Source organism: Microplitis mediator, chromosome 9 (assembly GCF_029852145.1).
Source record: "Microplitis mediator isolate UGA2020A chromosome 9, iyMicMedi2.1, whole genome shotgun sequence".
In the NCBI taxonomy this organism is placed as follows: domain Eukaryota; kingdom Metazoa; phylum Arthropoda; class Insecta; order Hymenoptera; family Braconidae; genus Microplitis; species Microplitis mediator.
This window is the reverse complement of record NC_079977.1, coordinates 19,623,416-19,641,460: the sequence shown is the minus strand read 5'-3', so window position 1 is coordinate 19,641,460 and position 18,045 is coordinate 19,623,416. Positions and strand designations below refer to the sequence as shown.

Below are 18,045 nucleotides of genomic sequence, written 5' to 3'. Positions count from 1 at the left end.
CCTATGATTATATAGAATTATTTACAATTTCATGAATTTATTTTTGAAACTTTATGTATCAAATCTTTTATGAATTTGCTAACATAATAAAAGAAAGCGTTTTCGACCACTCGACCTCCTGTAACCCAAGACTCTGATTGAATGGGTATAATTTTTCGTTGGCTATTTTAATTACGCACAATGTGACGCCTCTATCCTAAATATATATATATCAATATATATATATATATATGGAGCCCTGGGAATCACTGGATTTAATAATTATAAGCAACTGGATTTTTCTCGGTCAAAAGTTGATGAGATTTTGAAATTAATTGGTCAAGTCGTTTTGATGTTAATCAAAAATAAATTTCGAAAATCTTATTTTCTAAATCATTCAAAATTCAGGCTTGCTAATATCTTTTGAATATATAGTAATCTCACGATTTTCTTCTGGCCCTCGGGGATGTTTAGAAGAAAATCAAGAGAAGATTAGAAGACGTGGTAATCAGTGGTAGGATTCCATCTTTGTAACTTGGATTATAATCCAAGCCTAAAGGATCTTCAAGGAACATAGTGTAACATCCTAAATATCTAATGTTTATTATTTCATTCATAATATCAATATATGAAATATAGTTATAGCTATTTTAATGATTCAATATTGTTAATAACAGTTCTTAGTACATGTTCAATTACTCATTTCATTACCCGCATGAAAATAACATATATTTTGATTATATATAAAAAAATATACCGTAAATATATAATTTTATAAAACGGCAAAAATGTATGTATAATAAAATATAATATTCATATAAATTCAAAGTTATACTTTGATTTATAATTTAAATTATAAAAAAATATATACATATTTTCATAATATGTAATATAATTATAAAATATAATTTTTAACTTATAAAATTCATTATAAATTTACATATATTGGAATGATATACAATAGAATATATTTTTTTATATATTAAATATTATATTGTTAAATATATTTTTTTATATAATTGACGTTGGAGAATCTCAAGATATTGAATTGTATATTGTATTATATAATACATTATATATCTAAAAATATAAAATAAAATATGAAAAATAAAGACTTTCAGTTTGACGATGATTGTGAGTATCAATGAAAATATATTTTATTCGAGTAAATTAAGTATGTAGATTGAACTTGAAAGGAAGTTTGTAGAGAGAGTCGTTATGACTATAAATTTTCATTTATATGATTAATTTTTAATATAAAAAAATAATTACTCAAAATAAAATGAGTTTTAGAGGATACCGAAAGAGCATTCATGGAACTGAAAATTTTTCAAAGCACAAAAGTGTCATGTATATCTTTTAATATATACAAGCTTAGATACGAGCATTATGTATTATATTATACTGTTAATAATATAATTTGAATTATAAAATCATAATATATATAAACCTATAAATTGATACTATATAATGACATATATTTTTTTTATATAATCTAATATTATATGGAGTTTTTATAATGATAATATATGCCAAAATATAAAATTATATATTATATTGATATACTTCTAAAATATAAAATTTTATATTGAAAACGGCAAAAAAGTAGTTATTTTTAAATATATAATTATTTATATTCTAAATTATACTATAATATAATAAATATTATATTATCTGATATAATTTCAGAGTATAAGTTTTTTTCATGCGGGTATAAACAAGTAAACAATGTATCCGCTATAAATTACTAACATTTACTAACATTATTTGAATTATCGTTACAAACATTAATTGACGAGGTACTTATATTATTGCTTTCATTTAAAGTACTGTCAAAACTATTGTTTACCATTTTGTTCTAACAAATTTTTTAACAACTTCTGTTCAATTGACACTTTCCAAGCAAAAGAATAATATCCATCTAATTTTTATTCATGGTCATATTTCTTATTACCTTCATTTTTTCGAGGTCATAATTTTGTCAAATGACACCAGGAACTGAATCACAGAAAAAAAAACAACAAACAAACAAAAGGATACTATTAAACAAAATAACTCTAAGGTAAATATATATCCAAGGATAAAAATAAATTTGACTTCCATGCATAAAATACCGATAATTATATATTTATAATGAATAATAATAATAATTATGTGACTTAGCATTATTTTATGATTCTCGTTCGATGACATTACATTTTTTTAAATGTTTCCATTCATACATTATTAAAAAAATTAAATTTATTACGTAAGCGCACTATGAAAATTTCTTAATAAAAAGTCAATGTTGGCGCTGATTCATTCAGTTCTTGTTCAAATTTATTCAACGATGGATCGTTGTAATAAAAAAAATATTTTAAAAACATTCATTATTATTATAACATTTTTATTCATTCCTGCTGAAGTAAACTGCGATATTATTCCTTTAATCAATTTATCTGCTGGCGATGTTATTAATGGGATCGATTTGAAAAACGACACTTGCGAAATCGTCGGTAAACTATTCGATGACAATATGATGTCAAAGTATGTTGAAAGAGATAATACACTAGGTAATTCATTGGAGATAGATGACGAGAAAAGTGTATTTTATCATTGCATCTCATACTCTCGCGGAAAACAATCTGATTTCAACACAAAAATTAAAGTTATTAATGAAAGACAGAAAATTATTAATCGAAGTGACTATTTGAATAGAAATTTTCTGGGTATTAATGGAAGTTATGCTGTTAATAAAAATTATACCTGCGTGAAAACTAAAACTTGTCGTGTCAAAGGTAGAGAAACGGTTACGATTAATTTGATGAACGGACATAATGTACCGGAAGATGTCAAGCAATTAGCTAATGAAACAGGAGTTTTCAAAATGAGAAGAGAGAAAAAAACATACTATGTTTCGTCTATTCTGAAAGGTTACTGTTTATATCAGGTAAGATGTTGATAATTTTGATCAGTTTCGGAGATTATGTCTAAGACATTTTGAGGTTGAATAAGAGACAATGAAATTCCTACGTTTGAGGTGCACGTATAAAAATGCTGTAGTTAAATTTATCACATTAAACTAGTAACAATTGAATTACATTTTGTAGTCGACATATTGACAAATGGAGTAGCATAAATGACACTGTATAAGATTAATCTTTACTGTAGTAGTTTTATTGACTATTTAACCGGGGTAAAAATTTTTAGACTCAGTAAATATTCAATGTAGTGTTGCTATTTCTGGAGTAAACAATATCACATAGTTTGTACAATCTACTCCAATGTGGAGTATGATGACTGACAATCGAAAACAACAGCGCCACCTGCAACTTTTTTACCCCACTGTGTGATTGTACTAGCTCCACAATCGTAGCTACTTTTGTCTGTGGTATGTTTACTATTTTTCACAAGATTTAAACATGGAAGATTATATTTTATCGCCATACCTGCGCTAAAGGTTTAAATTTCAACCTACTCTAGGGGAAGGAAGTCAGACATTTTCTCTAACGAGAGAATGAATGTATGAAAGAATTAGTCCATGCGTCATTTCTTTTACATAGAGAGACATTAATTAAAACTTTCATGTCCAGATTTAGTGAAAAATAATATACACATCAAGAAGGAAGCTATAAATTGCAAATAAACATTTTTTAGTAAAACACGAACATTAAAACGGATGATCTTTGACTTTCAAAATCTTTTTTATCATTTGCATTGTCTCTACTTTTCAAGATTTTTTAGAATTTCAAATATAAATTTTTATTACAGCTTCTGATTTTCAAAGTTCCTGAGTCACCGACGAGACGCGTAGATGCCGAAAAAGACAATCCTGTTTACATTAGTAAAATTTATGTACCGAATAACAACAAAACACTTGAAACCTGGATCAGCAATTATTTGAACGACGCACATCAAACATTATACAATATAAGTCCCGAAAATAAAAAGACGATATTCAACCAAATCCATAATGAGACTGTCATTGATCTTAAATTAGAACTACTTCCGGCATTGCCACCGCAATAACATTAGAAACTATTCGGAGAAAAATAATTTAGCACGATTCTATATACATTCTTAGCGAATCCAAATTACGGTGAATTACCACAAAATACCGTATTTCACGTTATAGTGGTCACATTTTACGTTAATTGGCGGCATACTACGGAACAGTGCAACAATTTGCGGTATTTCACCGCTATTTCACCACAAATTTGCGGTAAAATACCAGACTTCCCCGAGTCAAAATTAAAAAGGTGATTTGAGCCTCAAAATCCTACATGAGGGTAAGGAGGTTCAAATCATCTTTTTAGAATATGAAGATCCATGCATTAAAAAGGTAATTTGAACCTAAACGTGGTAACTTTGTCCGCTTTTACCAAGTTTAGGTTCAAATCATCTTTTTAAAAAGGTAAAATAAGCCTCCAGAGCCTAAATTTATAGATCGAGTAAGACCCTCATCGGATCGCGTACAATTGGTAAAGAATCAGAAGGGAAAAGGGGGCCACTAATTAGAAATGGCTGCCATGATCGAAAAAAATTTGAAATTTAAAAATTCCAAAACTAATTTCTTAGCAATAAATGTTTTGTTGTCAGTTAAAAAATAACAAAATTTAAAATGTTAATAATAATAGGTAAACTTATATGAGTAGGCGTTCGAATAGAATAGTACTATGTCATTCGAAATTCGAATTGAATAATTAGAGCCTTTGACTTATTAGTATATGATCAATTGATTATTTTACGTGAACAATAAATACAAACGAAGTACTGGAAAACGGAAACTGCCGAAGAATTTGAAAAAAACTGATGAAAAATAATCTGCTGCCGCCGGGATTCGAAACCACGACCTTACGAATATGAAGCACAACTACTGCCGCACTGCTACTCGGTCGCTCACGATCAGTTGGAAATATCTTTATGTATAACAATAATATCATGCTAAAGAATTGAGCTCATTCGAAGTTACAGATTAAAAGTATGGTAGGCCATGGAGGGTTAAAACAACATTTTAAAAAGGTGATTTACTCCTTCATACGCTACTTTTAGGACATCGAGGACTTAAATAACATATTACATTCAGCGGCAAGTGCAACATCAAAAGAACTGAGGCTTTGGAGGCTCAAACTACTGTTTTAATTTTGACTCGGGTCGACCGAAAAATACCGCACTTTAACAGAAGAATACCGTAATTTACCGCGAATTACCGTAAGTTACCGTAAAAATGGTGTATTGAAACGTGAAATACCGTACTTTACCTAAAATAACGGAATTTGCAGAAAAATACCGTAATCTACCGTAATGCGGATCCACCAGGTATATTTACTCGAGTAAAAGAAGAGAACATTCTTGCATAGATCATGTAAGAAACTCATATCCTCAATTAAGTTCTATACATAACTTACAGGAATTGTATTCAGTTCAACTTAGTCCCTAAAGGAATTTTATAAGAGACAGATATCTTATAATATCCTTACAGAAATCCTATGAGTAACTTATAGGAGTTCTATACTTTCCTCAAATATAAATATTGTATTTACTGAAGTTTAATAAATACTGTTTACAAAAACTTCTCAACATTTTATTGATCTTTTTTAAGGTTCTACGTATAGCTTCGTACTCTCTTAAAATGAACCAGTGAAATTTCACTGATTCTCCAGTGAAATCCACTGGTTCAACCATTGAATTGAGCGATCACTGGTTCAACCAGTGAAATCCACTGATTCAACCAGTGGACTAAGATGATAGCTTGGCTCACTGGTTGAACCAGTGATACGCCGGTGTACTACATAAATATAAATAAAATAGGTTAGATTAATTTTATTTTATTATAAACGTTTACTTAAAAACAAAGTGAACTAAAAGAGTCTTAATAACAATTATATTTAATTAAAAATTATTTAGTAATAAAATAAATAATATTTATTAGGATTTATAATAATTTAATTTGTTTCCATGTTCAATGGGCTTTTTATATTGTTCAATTTTAAAATTATGTCATTCATTTTTGAGGTTAGCTCCAAGCTGTTGAAATTACTCCAAAGTTATTTATTTTTAATCTCTGTAAAAATTGTGTCATATAATTATTATTGTTATATAAAAGTTAGTTGAAATATTACATGAAGATAATCAATAAATATTACTTACTTATTGACACAATAATATACTTAAAATACTCATATACAGAATGCTGCTGTACCCACGCGCTTACATATTTTTAGTTCACTGGTTAAAACCAGTGAGCGCGACGTTCACTGATTCAACCATTGAAATTCCACTGATTCAACCAGTGAACTTTTAGTCACTGGTTAAACCATTGAATTTCACTGGTTGAATCAGTGGAATTTCACTGGTTCCCTTTCAGAGAGTGCTTTACACTTATAAGTATTTACAATCCATAGGATTACTTGAATCAAATAAACAAATTGAAACATCCTACATAAATAATGCACCAAATATGATCAAATTTCATCACATTTGTGTTTTATATAAGAACTGTTTTTCCTGGGTAATTAAAACGTATACGCACACTGGATACTATTTAGTGTTTTCTTTAATTTTATATCTTTTATTTGTAGGGGAAGGGGGGGGGGGCAAAACGGGCCCCCTAAAATTTTGGATGCCTCGAAATATTAGGGGGCAAAATGGGCCCCCAAAGTTTTGAACATGAAAAGTGTTTGGGGCGGGGAAGGGGCAAAATGGGACATTGAGGCAAAATGGTTCCCTCAAAATTTTTAACCTAAAAAGTGTTGGGGGGAGGGGGTAAAATGGGCTGTCTAGACTTTGAAAACCTACGAATATTTTTTAGCCAAACGGGTTCCTAAAATTTTTTTAACAGATATGATTAAAGAATTATGATAAGAGGCAAATTAGGTCACGAGTTCAACAGCATTACTAACTATTATTTTATTCAAAAACAATTTATTCTATATAATCGAAAATAATTAAAATATAAGCAATCAAGTAATGAAATTAAGTTATTTTTTGTTACGAAGATTCGATAAGGATTTCTTCCACCATTGAAAAGTAGATTTTGGAGGGTATTTTTAGATTCCCTGGCGGTTTTGAATCACCCTGGAAACAGCCTGGAAACACCCTGGGAGTGGAAACACGGTGGAATCACGGTGGTTCCAGGGTGGTTACACGGTGGGTTTGTTCCATTTTATCATCCTGATTCCACGGTGGTTACACGGTGTACCCACCGAGATTCCATGGTGTATCCACGGTGATTACAAGGTGTACGTGGCACCACAAGGTGATTCAAAACCACCAGGGTTCCTACCGACTGTCAAATTACCCTACGTTTGGTTAAAGTAGGAAAAACTCCTAAAGTTAGGTCAAATTTACAGTTCTGCTCAGTTCATCTTACCTTAATGCTTGAATGTAATTTTACCCTCGATACCCTCATATAACTATGATTCGAGCCTCAATAACATAATTCAGAATATAGAGGGTAAATCCACACTACAAATTTTTACTTGGGATAAGGCTGGACATTAACCACAGGAAAGTTCAAAGAACCCACCCTATTGACGCGTAGTGTCTAACCACAACCACCACGAGTCCATAAATTTGTGGGTCCAACACTCACTCCAACCATCTCCGAAAGTAAAAAGACTCTGGTCAAATGGACTTGGAGAGGCCCTTGAGGCACTAGTGTCCTGCACTGGTGAACTGGTCGCTTCGAGATAACATGGTAACCGTTCAGTTGCGAACAAGCTATTAATTAATGTAACGGGGCCGTTAAGCCCACCTCCGTTTAACGGGAGGCCGATACCTCGCCCTTTTGGGCATACTCGCGCTGCGAAATCCCTATTGTATATACTGAATCCACCATATATTATAATAGCGAAATATGAGCATAAGCTCACATTAACTTACCCATTAGGCATGCATTGCATGTGGGTGTCTCACCAACAGCCACCGCGAGACGGACCTCATTTGGACCCAAACACTCCTCCCATCTCAGGAAATAGAGAGACTCTGGTCGAAGTGGGGCTTGGAATGGACCCCCCATGGTACCAGACTTCAGCTCTGGTGAACTGCTTGCATAGGAGTGGTGGAGAGCAAGTTCTTCGCCAACCCATACGGGCTTCCTCCACTTAGGAATATAATCACCAAGATCTCAGAACACGCCATTATTAACACTTGCCCTCATCCATCACTTAGTGATCTCTAATCTGCGAGCTTTTTGTGGCCGCCATGATGTTTTAAGGCACAAAATGGCGGGGGTTATCCACTCGCAAGAGTTACCCACTCGCCAGCGAACAAGCTATTATCCACTTGTCTCTGATGAATTTTCTACTCTTTGAGCTTAGTCTCTTTGATTTTATGAGACAAATCAGAGATGGATCCCTTGTTCGCCATTTTTAACGTAAATATACTATGACTTCATAAAAATACAGCAATTACATCGCAAATCATCACAAACTTACCATAATTTTCCGGTAATCAGGATCCACCAGGGAAGAACAAAAAAATTAGTTCTTTTATCCCTGATTATTAGCTAAATAAATTTTAATAGTTAGATACTTTCTAAAACATTAAGTTTCGGATTAAAAAAATAATAAACAATTATTTGATGCACAACTAATTTATTTATCTACATAAATAATTATTTATAATACAATTATTTTTTTTATAACCACTAAAAAATCCAAAAGATAAATAATATTTATAACCACTAAAGAACTACTAAATAACCCACAAAACCCATAAGATATAATAGTATAGTAATTATTGACATCGTCAACATGAATGAAATAAAAACAAGAATTAATCAAAAACTAACGACCAATTCCAAGTATACCAGGTGCTCCAGGTAATTCGTGGGAAAATGAGCCTTCAATGTTGATGGTTGCACACGGATCCTTGTCAGGTTCATAAAATACAACCTGAGTCAAAAAGTTACCACTTGGTATACCTGGTATTAGTGGATTATATGGGATTTGAAATTCTCTTATTTCATAATCATTACCTTGTAAATAAATAAATAAATATAATAATCGTAGGTTATATAACGTGCGTGAGTTGTGACGATTGAAACCCGAGTGGGAGGCGAGGTTGTCAACACAACAAGCATCTTATCCGGGAATGTACCTGATACCCTAATAGCTAAGTTGACAGTATCGTGGTGACAACCTATTACCGTATTTTTTCGTTAAGTTGAATGCGATAAGTTGGCGACCAATAAGTTAACGGACAGTTGTGGCAAAATTTCTGTGTCAACTTGGTGACAAGTTGTGGCAGTAGATTGTCGCCAACTTTATGAAGGTATATATTGTAGTCCATAGGGTTAAAAGTTATAAGTCCGTAGAACTAAGTAAGTTGCCAAAAATATCTTGCTAAGTTTTCAATCTGAACACTTGGCAGATACTAAGCAACTAAGATTGTGCAGTCATTTTGCTTAGCATTATTCATATAGTATAGACTGGAATGCTAGTAAGTATGTCCAAGCAAAAACGTGCTATGCTCAAAAATAAAAATTTTTGACACTGATTGACTTATTCAGTTTTGTAAGAATTTAATTGGTCTAAACATGTCCAAAGTGTAACCGTGCCGTCAAGCTGTCCTCAAGTTGATCGCGACTAACATAACTGGTAGTAACTATCTGACGAGCTACGCTTGTCATCATGGTATGCCCTTTAGTTTTTGTAAGAAATATTCGAAAAAAAAGACAGTGAATGCCTAATATAGTCACAGCTCGTACAAATAGGTAGCTTTATTATCAGCTAGGTCATATTTGATATTTTTAGCTACAATACTGTGCGCTGAATGGCGTAAATTTCGAGTGTGTCTTACCCTAGCAGACCTGAGTTACCGTAAATTCATGGTATTTTTACCGTAAATCTACCGTAGAATACCGTAAAATTCGAGTATATTTACCGTTAATTACGGTAAATCCACCGTAAATTACGGTAAACCCACCGTAAATTGCGGTAAATCCACCGTAATTTACGGTAAATCGGTACTTTACAGTGGATTACCGTAAATTCATGGTATTTTTACTGTAAATCTACCGTAGAATACCGTAAAATTCGAGTATATTTACCGTAAATTACGGTAAATCCACCGTAAATTACGGTAAACCCACCGTAAATTACGGTAAACCCACTGTAAATTGCGGTAAATCCACCGTAATTTACGGTAAATCGGTACTTTACGGTGGATTACCGTAAATTACGGCGGGTATACCGTAAATTTACCGTCGAATACGATAAATCTACCGTAAAAAAATTCGGGTGGATTACCGAATTACCGTAATTTACGGTGGATTATCGTATTTCCGTATTTTACGGTAAATCCACCGTAAATTACGGAAAATCCACCGTAAATTACGGTAAATCGGTATTTTACGGTGGATTACCGTAATTTACGGTGGGTTTACCGTAATTTACCGTAATTTGGGTCTGTTAGGGTACAAAAACAAATAAATGGAAATAGTTATTTAGTAAATACATAATAAGTTACCGCTTTGACAGGACAACTTGTAGGAAATTTACCAGCGGGTAATCCACTTTCAAGAACAGGTTTAACGTTAACTTCATCTCCCATCGCTTCACATAACAACATATCAAAGTTAGTTATTTCAACTCCTTCAAATACAAGAACTAAAGTAAGCTGTTTAAAAGTTTATTTTGTGATTAATTAATTGGATTAATTGTATGTTTATTTTAATGCTTAGATAAATTACTTTCATATTTTCAGGCAAATCTTTTTTGAATGAAAATTTTAGTGAAATTATATCTCCAGGACTAATTATTTTGTATGTTACTATATCTCCAAAGTAGGGATTATTTGGTGGAACATTTATTGTTATTTTCTCCAACTTAATTTGTGCAGTCGGCTGAAATCATTTTATTATTATCATTAATAAATTGAATATTTTTCATTGGAGCTCCATACTACTCTCTAAATATGAATTAGTGATTTTTCACTAATTTCAAGTGAATATTCACTAATTGTCAATGCTACAATCGTACCACGCATAATTAGTGAATATTCACTAAATGAATATGTGAATATCAGAATTCACTGATTTGATAAGTGAATATTAGAATCCACTAAATTAAAAAGTGATTATGGGAATCCACTGATTTCATCGGTGAAAAAAAATATTATATTGCGAAAAAAAATATAAGACACTTGTAATCAGATCCGAAATATGATTAATGTATTAGAATCATTATTTTGAGGAAGTATACATGATTTTGATTGATGAAAAAATCCCGGTGACTGCTGGGCTCGAACCTGTATCCTTCCGATTCAAAGTCTTTGATGCGATCCACTACGCTGACCCACGCATGTGATCGTGTGAGTGTAAATAGTATATTCGTTGTGATACCAAACAATAACGGATGAAGAAATAAAAAATCCGTGATGTTATGATTGACGTACTCTTCATATGAATCCATTATTGTTCTGTACTTCTATTCTTTTGTATTTTGAAAGTTTTTTATTAAAATTTTTAAAAATAGCACCATAATTATTAATTATATCTATATCTAGTAAAATATTTAATTATTTGCTAGTTAAAGTTACTAGTGAAATTGTGAAATTCACAAATTAAGAAGTGAATAACAGTTTCACTTGTAGAAATTATGAAAATATCGCTAGTTCAGTAGTGAAAATCACTAATTTGCTAGTGAAAATTATAGTACTAAATTGATTAGTGAGAATTCACTAATTTGTTAGTTAAATACACCGAATATGAAGTGAATACTGCTTCACTAACGTAATTAATGAAATTTCCACTAATTCATGTTAAGAGAGTATTAATGCTCTGATCTTAGTCAAAACAAACAAACTCGGCTTATTTTAAAAGCATACTCAAAACAACATATGTCTTGTTGGTCGGAATTTATTTAAAAGTAAAATTTGGTCGCCTAATAAATTTTTACAAGACTACAAAATAAAACACGATAAAAAAAATCGGTCTATCGGTTAACCCTGCAGGCCAGCTCCAAAACTATCCGCTGTTTTCGAGCTCGATAATACTTTTGTATGCCATTGTCTTAAAAAAAAAATTTTTTAGCATTTCTTTCTCTCACGATATCTCGCGAACGAATTAACCGATTTTGATGGTTGAGGCGGCAATCGACATGTTTTATCAAGCTCTAAGGCTGATCAAATTTTAGAATCAATCCGTCTAGCAAAATAAAAGTTATCGAAATAAAACATTTTTGAAAAAATTTTATTTTTGAAATATCTCCGAACGCACCCTACCGATTAAGCTCAAATTTTTACAGCTTTAAGAAATTAACAAGCCGCGTCGAATGACACCTCAAAGATCAAAATCGATTCATCCGTTCAAGAGTTATGAATATTTACATACATACATACGTACGTACGTACATACGTACACTCGGACATCATCGTGAAATTAGTCAGGATAGCTTCCTAGAACCTCAAAACGTCAAAATCTGATAGAAATTCGGTTTTTGCAAATCGGACCGAAACCAATAACTTCCCGAATTTTTGAAAATTTTCACTTTTCTTAGCGGGAAGTTAAAAATATAAAGTTCAGCATCTGAACTGGACATAAAAATTAAATTTATGGGTTGATAGATACGCTCTAAAACCAAATTAGTGACATTTTCACTAATTGAACCAGTGAGTTGGAAATTCATTAAAAAAATAGTGATTTTGAATTGGATCTACTAATAATCTAGTGATTCTCTAAACTTTACATCTTAATTAGTGGAATTTTCACAATTGTAAATAGTGACTCTTAGACTCACTACCAAATTTGTGGTTTTGAATTTGATTCACTAATAAACTTGTGATTTCCCCCTTTCTATGGTAACTGCTTGTGGCGCCATTTTAGTTATCTCATAAATTATTCTTGTGAGTGAGTTTATAAAAAAAATCGTCGATTAATTATTGAAGAAAAAAAACGAACACTAAAGTATATTTATTACGGTAAGTAGATTATAAAATAGAATGTTATATGTGCATTAGATATGTTGTAATTTATTAATGTGCTTTCTGCGTATTTGATAATACTGTTATTACCGGTCTTGATAAAATTATAACTGACAATAGATTGAGGTTATGAATAATTAAATGTAAAAAAAAAAATATTTTTTATCGTAAAAAAGAAATTTGTATTGTCAGTACGATAACTTAGTTGATGAAAAATTTTTATGATCCTGGAGTTAGCAAACAGTTAGCAATTTTTGAATTTTTTTTTTTTGAACAATTTAATTAAAAAAAAAAAAACTAAAAATATACAGATGTAGAAAATTAAAATAACCATGAGTGCAATTTTTGAAATTTTTTTTTTTTTTTTGATTTGTCATTTTTGAAAAAATTTAAAAATTATTAGACGTCGGCTAACTTCAGTACCATAAAATTTTTTTGTAGTACATTCAAAATAGCACTCAGTCATTAATTTGACATCAATTGAAAACAAAATTTTTTCTCAATTGTTTATTTGACAATGGCAATGATTATGATTGTATTGATAACAATAATAATTATTATTGCAACTATTAATGGTACTGAAGTTAGCCGACGTCTACTAATTTTTTGATTATTTTTAAAAACGACAAATTATAAAAAGAAAAATTTTTTTAACTGCACCTAAAGTTTCTCAAATTTTCTGCATGTGGATATTTTTCGATTTTTTAAAAATTTAATTTGAATTGTTTAAAAAAAATCGGATAATTTTGAACTGTCTGCTAACTTCAGGATCACAATAAAAATTTTTAATCCATTATAAGTATCATTTTATACCCCGTACAGTCATTAAATTATATTGATAAATAATAATGATAATAATTTATAATGTAGTAATTTGTATGCTGAAATTGCGTTTTATAACTATGTATTTATATTTTACTGTATATCCTTATAGATAATTTGCGAGCTTTACTTCTTCTCATTGAGTTGCTTCCTGTTTCGAACTCTGTTAAAACGCCAAAAGGTAAAGGGAAAGGGAAAGGAAAAGGAAAGGGAAAAGGAAAAAAAAGGCTCGTTGATGAGGAGAGTGAGGACAATGAGCCCTTAAGCCTAGATTTTCCTAATAAATATCTGCTCAGACTTGCACCTGTTGGTATTTTTTGTTCTACGGTATATTAAATATTTTATTATAATCGTAATAATACAAATTCTGTTTTAATTTATAGGAAGGCACTAATCTCAAACAATATGTAGAGAACATTCGCGCTAACAATAAAACTAATGTTTAGCCTTATTTGATCTCTGTCATTGGTCAATCTCGTCAAAATACATTTATCAACGGGGATGGATGGCTCATAAATATGAAAGACGAAGGAAATCGATTAATAAGCTTTGATTTATTATTTAAGATATATTATATCTTAAATTTAGAATACCCTGAGAGTCTCCGTAATTTCTACAATTTCATGGATTTTTACGTTTATGGCATGAAAGTAAAGCCATATAGTATTGTATCATCGGTTCATGTTAATATTATAAATATTGATTTAAATGACGCTAGTGATGATGACATTGGTTGTACTTCATCAAATGAATGAAAATTGTTTATGATTTATACGAGAAAATTTACTCTGATATCTCCCAATAATAATTTTATCTATTATTACATATACGGGTTCATTTCAATGACATTAAAAATAAGTACTTTGATAATTTCAAGTTAATTATAATACTAATATTATGTAAGGTTTTTAATAAAAAATCTTTAACAATAATTTATTTTTCTGATTTCGAGTAATTACATTATGCACCACAGCTAGTAAGTATTAAATTTTTACGGTTTTGATTCGTGAAAATTTGACTTTTTCAAATAATAAAATTGATACATATTGAATGAGTCAAATATTGACTTTTCAATTAGTGAAATTTTAGCATATTTGATTAATGAATAGTTGACTTTTTTATTTAGTGAAAAATTGACTTTTTCAATTTGTAAAATTTCAACATATTTAATTAGTGAAAATTTCACTAATAAGTGATGTGGTGATTTTTCACTAATTACTATTGTGAATATTCACTAATTTCTAGTTGTATACTTTGGACATTTTTGAATAGTGAATATTCACTATCAATTAGTGACTTTTCACTAATTTAGTTTTAGAGAGTATCTAATTTAAACTTTATGAAAACTTACATCAGGTTTAAATACTGCATTGACTGATAAAATAGTCAATAATAATTGAATTAATAAACGCATCATGATTTTAACAGAAGTAACTCAAACTTATGAACAAATAATAATATAGATTTTTTTTTCTCACGGCTTTATTTATATCTAATAATTCAATCTATTATATAAAGTTTCCCTTGTGATACATTGTTGTACGATACTAAATATAAATTAATTAACTTGTAATTAATATATCTAATCAATGAATCAAGAAATAGGAAAACAGGATGTTGAATCATTTTATTGTTTATTATTATACACTGAAAAAACAACATCCCTGATTTAAAAATCTGATTTGAAATGATTTGAAAAATCTAAATCATAATTTTTTGTACAGATATATCTGTAATTAATTTTTGTTGGACAACCATGAGATACTATTGAGTTACAAATATATTTTTATGTAGCATTGTCTATACTTGTTTGAGGTTAGGTTAATATATCGTTTTTATATAGTTTATGCTAATTAACCTGATTATAAATTGGTTATGTAGAACAACAAATATTATCTGGTAAAGAACCAATAACAATTCAGCGAATTATTTTTATATATCACTATCCGTAAATAATAAATCGTGGCGAGCTATGAGTTTACAGTGAGTCATCTTTTAAATTCAAAACTGCGCCATCTATAAATAATTATTGCGAGCCAACTCTGATGTAATAATGAGTCAGAATTTCATTCTCGTACAGCGCCATCTGTAAATAATAGATAATGGACAGCTATTAGCTTATTGGCAGGGAGCATAGTATATGGTGGGGACAACTGAAACGATCGCAGCGCTTGCTGTGGATACAATTTCGTTAAATCATGCTCTCTTTGAATTTAAACACGTGAAAATTAAGTTTAAAAATAGTTCATAATAGTTATTGTGTCGTTAATGTTTGCCTTTGCTCATTGTTTGAGGTTAAAACAATATTTTATAATTTATTGATTCAAATCCGGTTTGGATAATGATTTTTATCATTGCCTAAAAATTATTTTTTAACTCTTCGTTACTCGCGCTATACGGTGATTCCCTGTACAACACTACTTAAGCTAATAGAGTTGGCGTGAATATGAGTGAGACACTAGAGAAAGCGCGTGTAACGGAAGGTTAAAAAAACATTATGTTTTTTTAGTTACGATTTACAAGCAAATTATCATGAATTAAAATAAAATTATTTTCTTCAATTTTGTTAAAAAACTCAATTGACTATTCTACTATTTTTTAAACCATTATCATTGTAATTGTCATATATTATTTGTTTTGATTTTATCGGTTAACCTTATTCTATTCTAAAATAATAGTGTTTATTATTTATTAAAATTTTTTATACTTCATTTTTTTATCGAAATATATTCAATTTAATTTTCTCTATCGAAAATACAATTACACATTTTTATTTATATCATTATAAATTTTTATATTTTGATTTTATAACGAATTTTTATTTTTTACACTGATTTTATATATCTTTTATAATTCTCGAGCATGACTTTTTGTAGCCATCAGATGTCATTTTCGTCACGCTCCCTGCCAATAGTGAGCTATTTTAACTTCCCGCTAAGAAAATCGACGATTTTCTGAAAATTCGGGAAGTTATTGTTTTCACCCCGATTTTCGAAAATCGAATTTTCCTCAGATGTCGACGTTTTGAGATCCTAGGAAGCTATTCTGACTATTTTTAGGATGATGTCCGATTATTTGTATGTATGTATGTGTGTGTGTGTGTGTGTGTGTGTGTGTGTGTGTGTGTGTGTGTTTATGTATGGATGTAAGCTCTCCATATCTTTTTAATGAATTGACCGATTGAGATGGTTGCGATAACAATCGAAAGAGTTTGTTGGCCGTCAACTTTTCTGAAATTTTTAGATCGATCGATAAGATATTAAAGATATACAAAAAAAAATTTTTTTTTTTAGTTTTTTTCAAATTTTTCAGAAACGGCTCGATCGATCGATTTCAAAATCTAATCAGCTCTGGAACACAATAAAGCACGTCGATTGTTACCTCAGTAATCTCAATCCGTTAATGCGTACAGGAGATATCGTTGGCAAAAGAAATGGAGGAAAACAGTTTTTCACTTATCTTTGAAGTGACTGATTCGATCAATTCCTAAATCTAGGCAGCTCTAGACTTCGATAGAACGCGTCGATTGCAACCTCAACATTCTTAATCGGTTCATTCGTTTGAGAGATATCGTTGGAGAAAAAATGGTAAAAAACTTTTTTTCGAAAAGAACGGCATACAAAAGTATTTTCGAGCTCGAAGAGCTCGAAAATGCATGCACGACAACGTTTTCGAGCTCAAGGAGCTCGAAAACAGCGTGAAGTTTTAGGGCTGGCCCGCAGGGTCAACCGATAGACAGATTTTTTTTTCTCGGAAAGAGGTTCAAAAGTTTCATTTAAATAAAAAAAGACCCCTGTGAAAATTAGAGCTCTTAATATTAACATTAAGAGGTTCCTCATCACACTTTTCTATTTTCCATAAGAATACCATGAAAAAAATTTTTTTTTACGCCTTCTGATTTTTTTATTTAAAAACAGCAGCATCTGTAACCAATTACTTTGAGCCAGCTGTAAGGCAATGGTGGGTCAAGATCTCATTCTTGTACAGCGCCATCTATAAATAATAAATATTGTTCACTCACGAAATATCGGTGAGCTAAAAATATTCTTGAAAAAAAAAATTGGCCAACGGTGAGCTCATTATTAGCTAAATCTGCTAGCTAGTAACGCTGAGCTAGTGACTGGCTCTAAACTCATCTTCATTAGCCAGGATTCTACTCGGGAAAGATACTGAAGAGGAATCGTATAGTACTTGTTCCGTGAAATTTTAATTTCTTTCAACAAAAAATGCAATATTGCAACAAAAAAATAATGTATCTTGAAAAAAAAAAAAATATCTCTTACTTTAAGTAATATAAACTCTTGAAACAAGTCGAAAATTTTTGATTTAAGCGTGAAA

General features: G+C 30.5%; 1 protein-coding gene and 1 long non-coding RNA gene across 2 annotated transcripts; both read left to right on the top strand.

The window, feature by feature from the left end:
* Positions 1 to 2,301: 2,301 nt before the first annotated feature.
* LOC130674496 (uncharacterized) lies at positions 2,302 to 5,474 on the top strand. The gene is made up of 2 exons (XM_057479842.1): positions 2,302 to 2,908; positions 3,730 to 5,474. The coding sequence occupies exons 1-2, from the start codon at positions 2,309 to 2,311 to the stop codon at positions 3,985 to 3,987; spliced, it is 858 nt and encodes a 285-aa protein (XP_057335825.1). The 5' UTR covers positions 2,302 to 2,308; the 3' UTR covers positions 3,988 to 5,474.
* Positions 5,475 to 12,648: 7,174 nt separating this feature from the next.
* On the top strand, positions 12,649 to 14,545 carry LOC130674719 (uncharacterized). The gene is made up of 3 exons (XR_008991107.1): positions 12,649 to 12,882; positions 13,820 to 14,013; positions 14,091 to 14,545. It is a non-coding gene; the product is annotated as an uncharacterized LOC130674719 (long non-coding RNA).
* Positions 14,546 to 18,045: the final 3,500 nt, after the last annotated feature.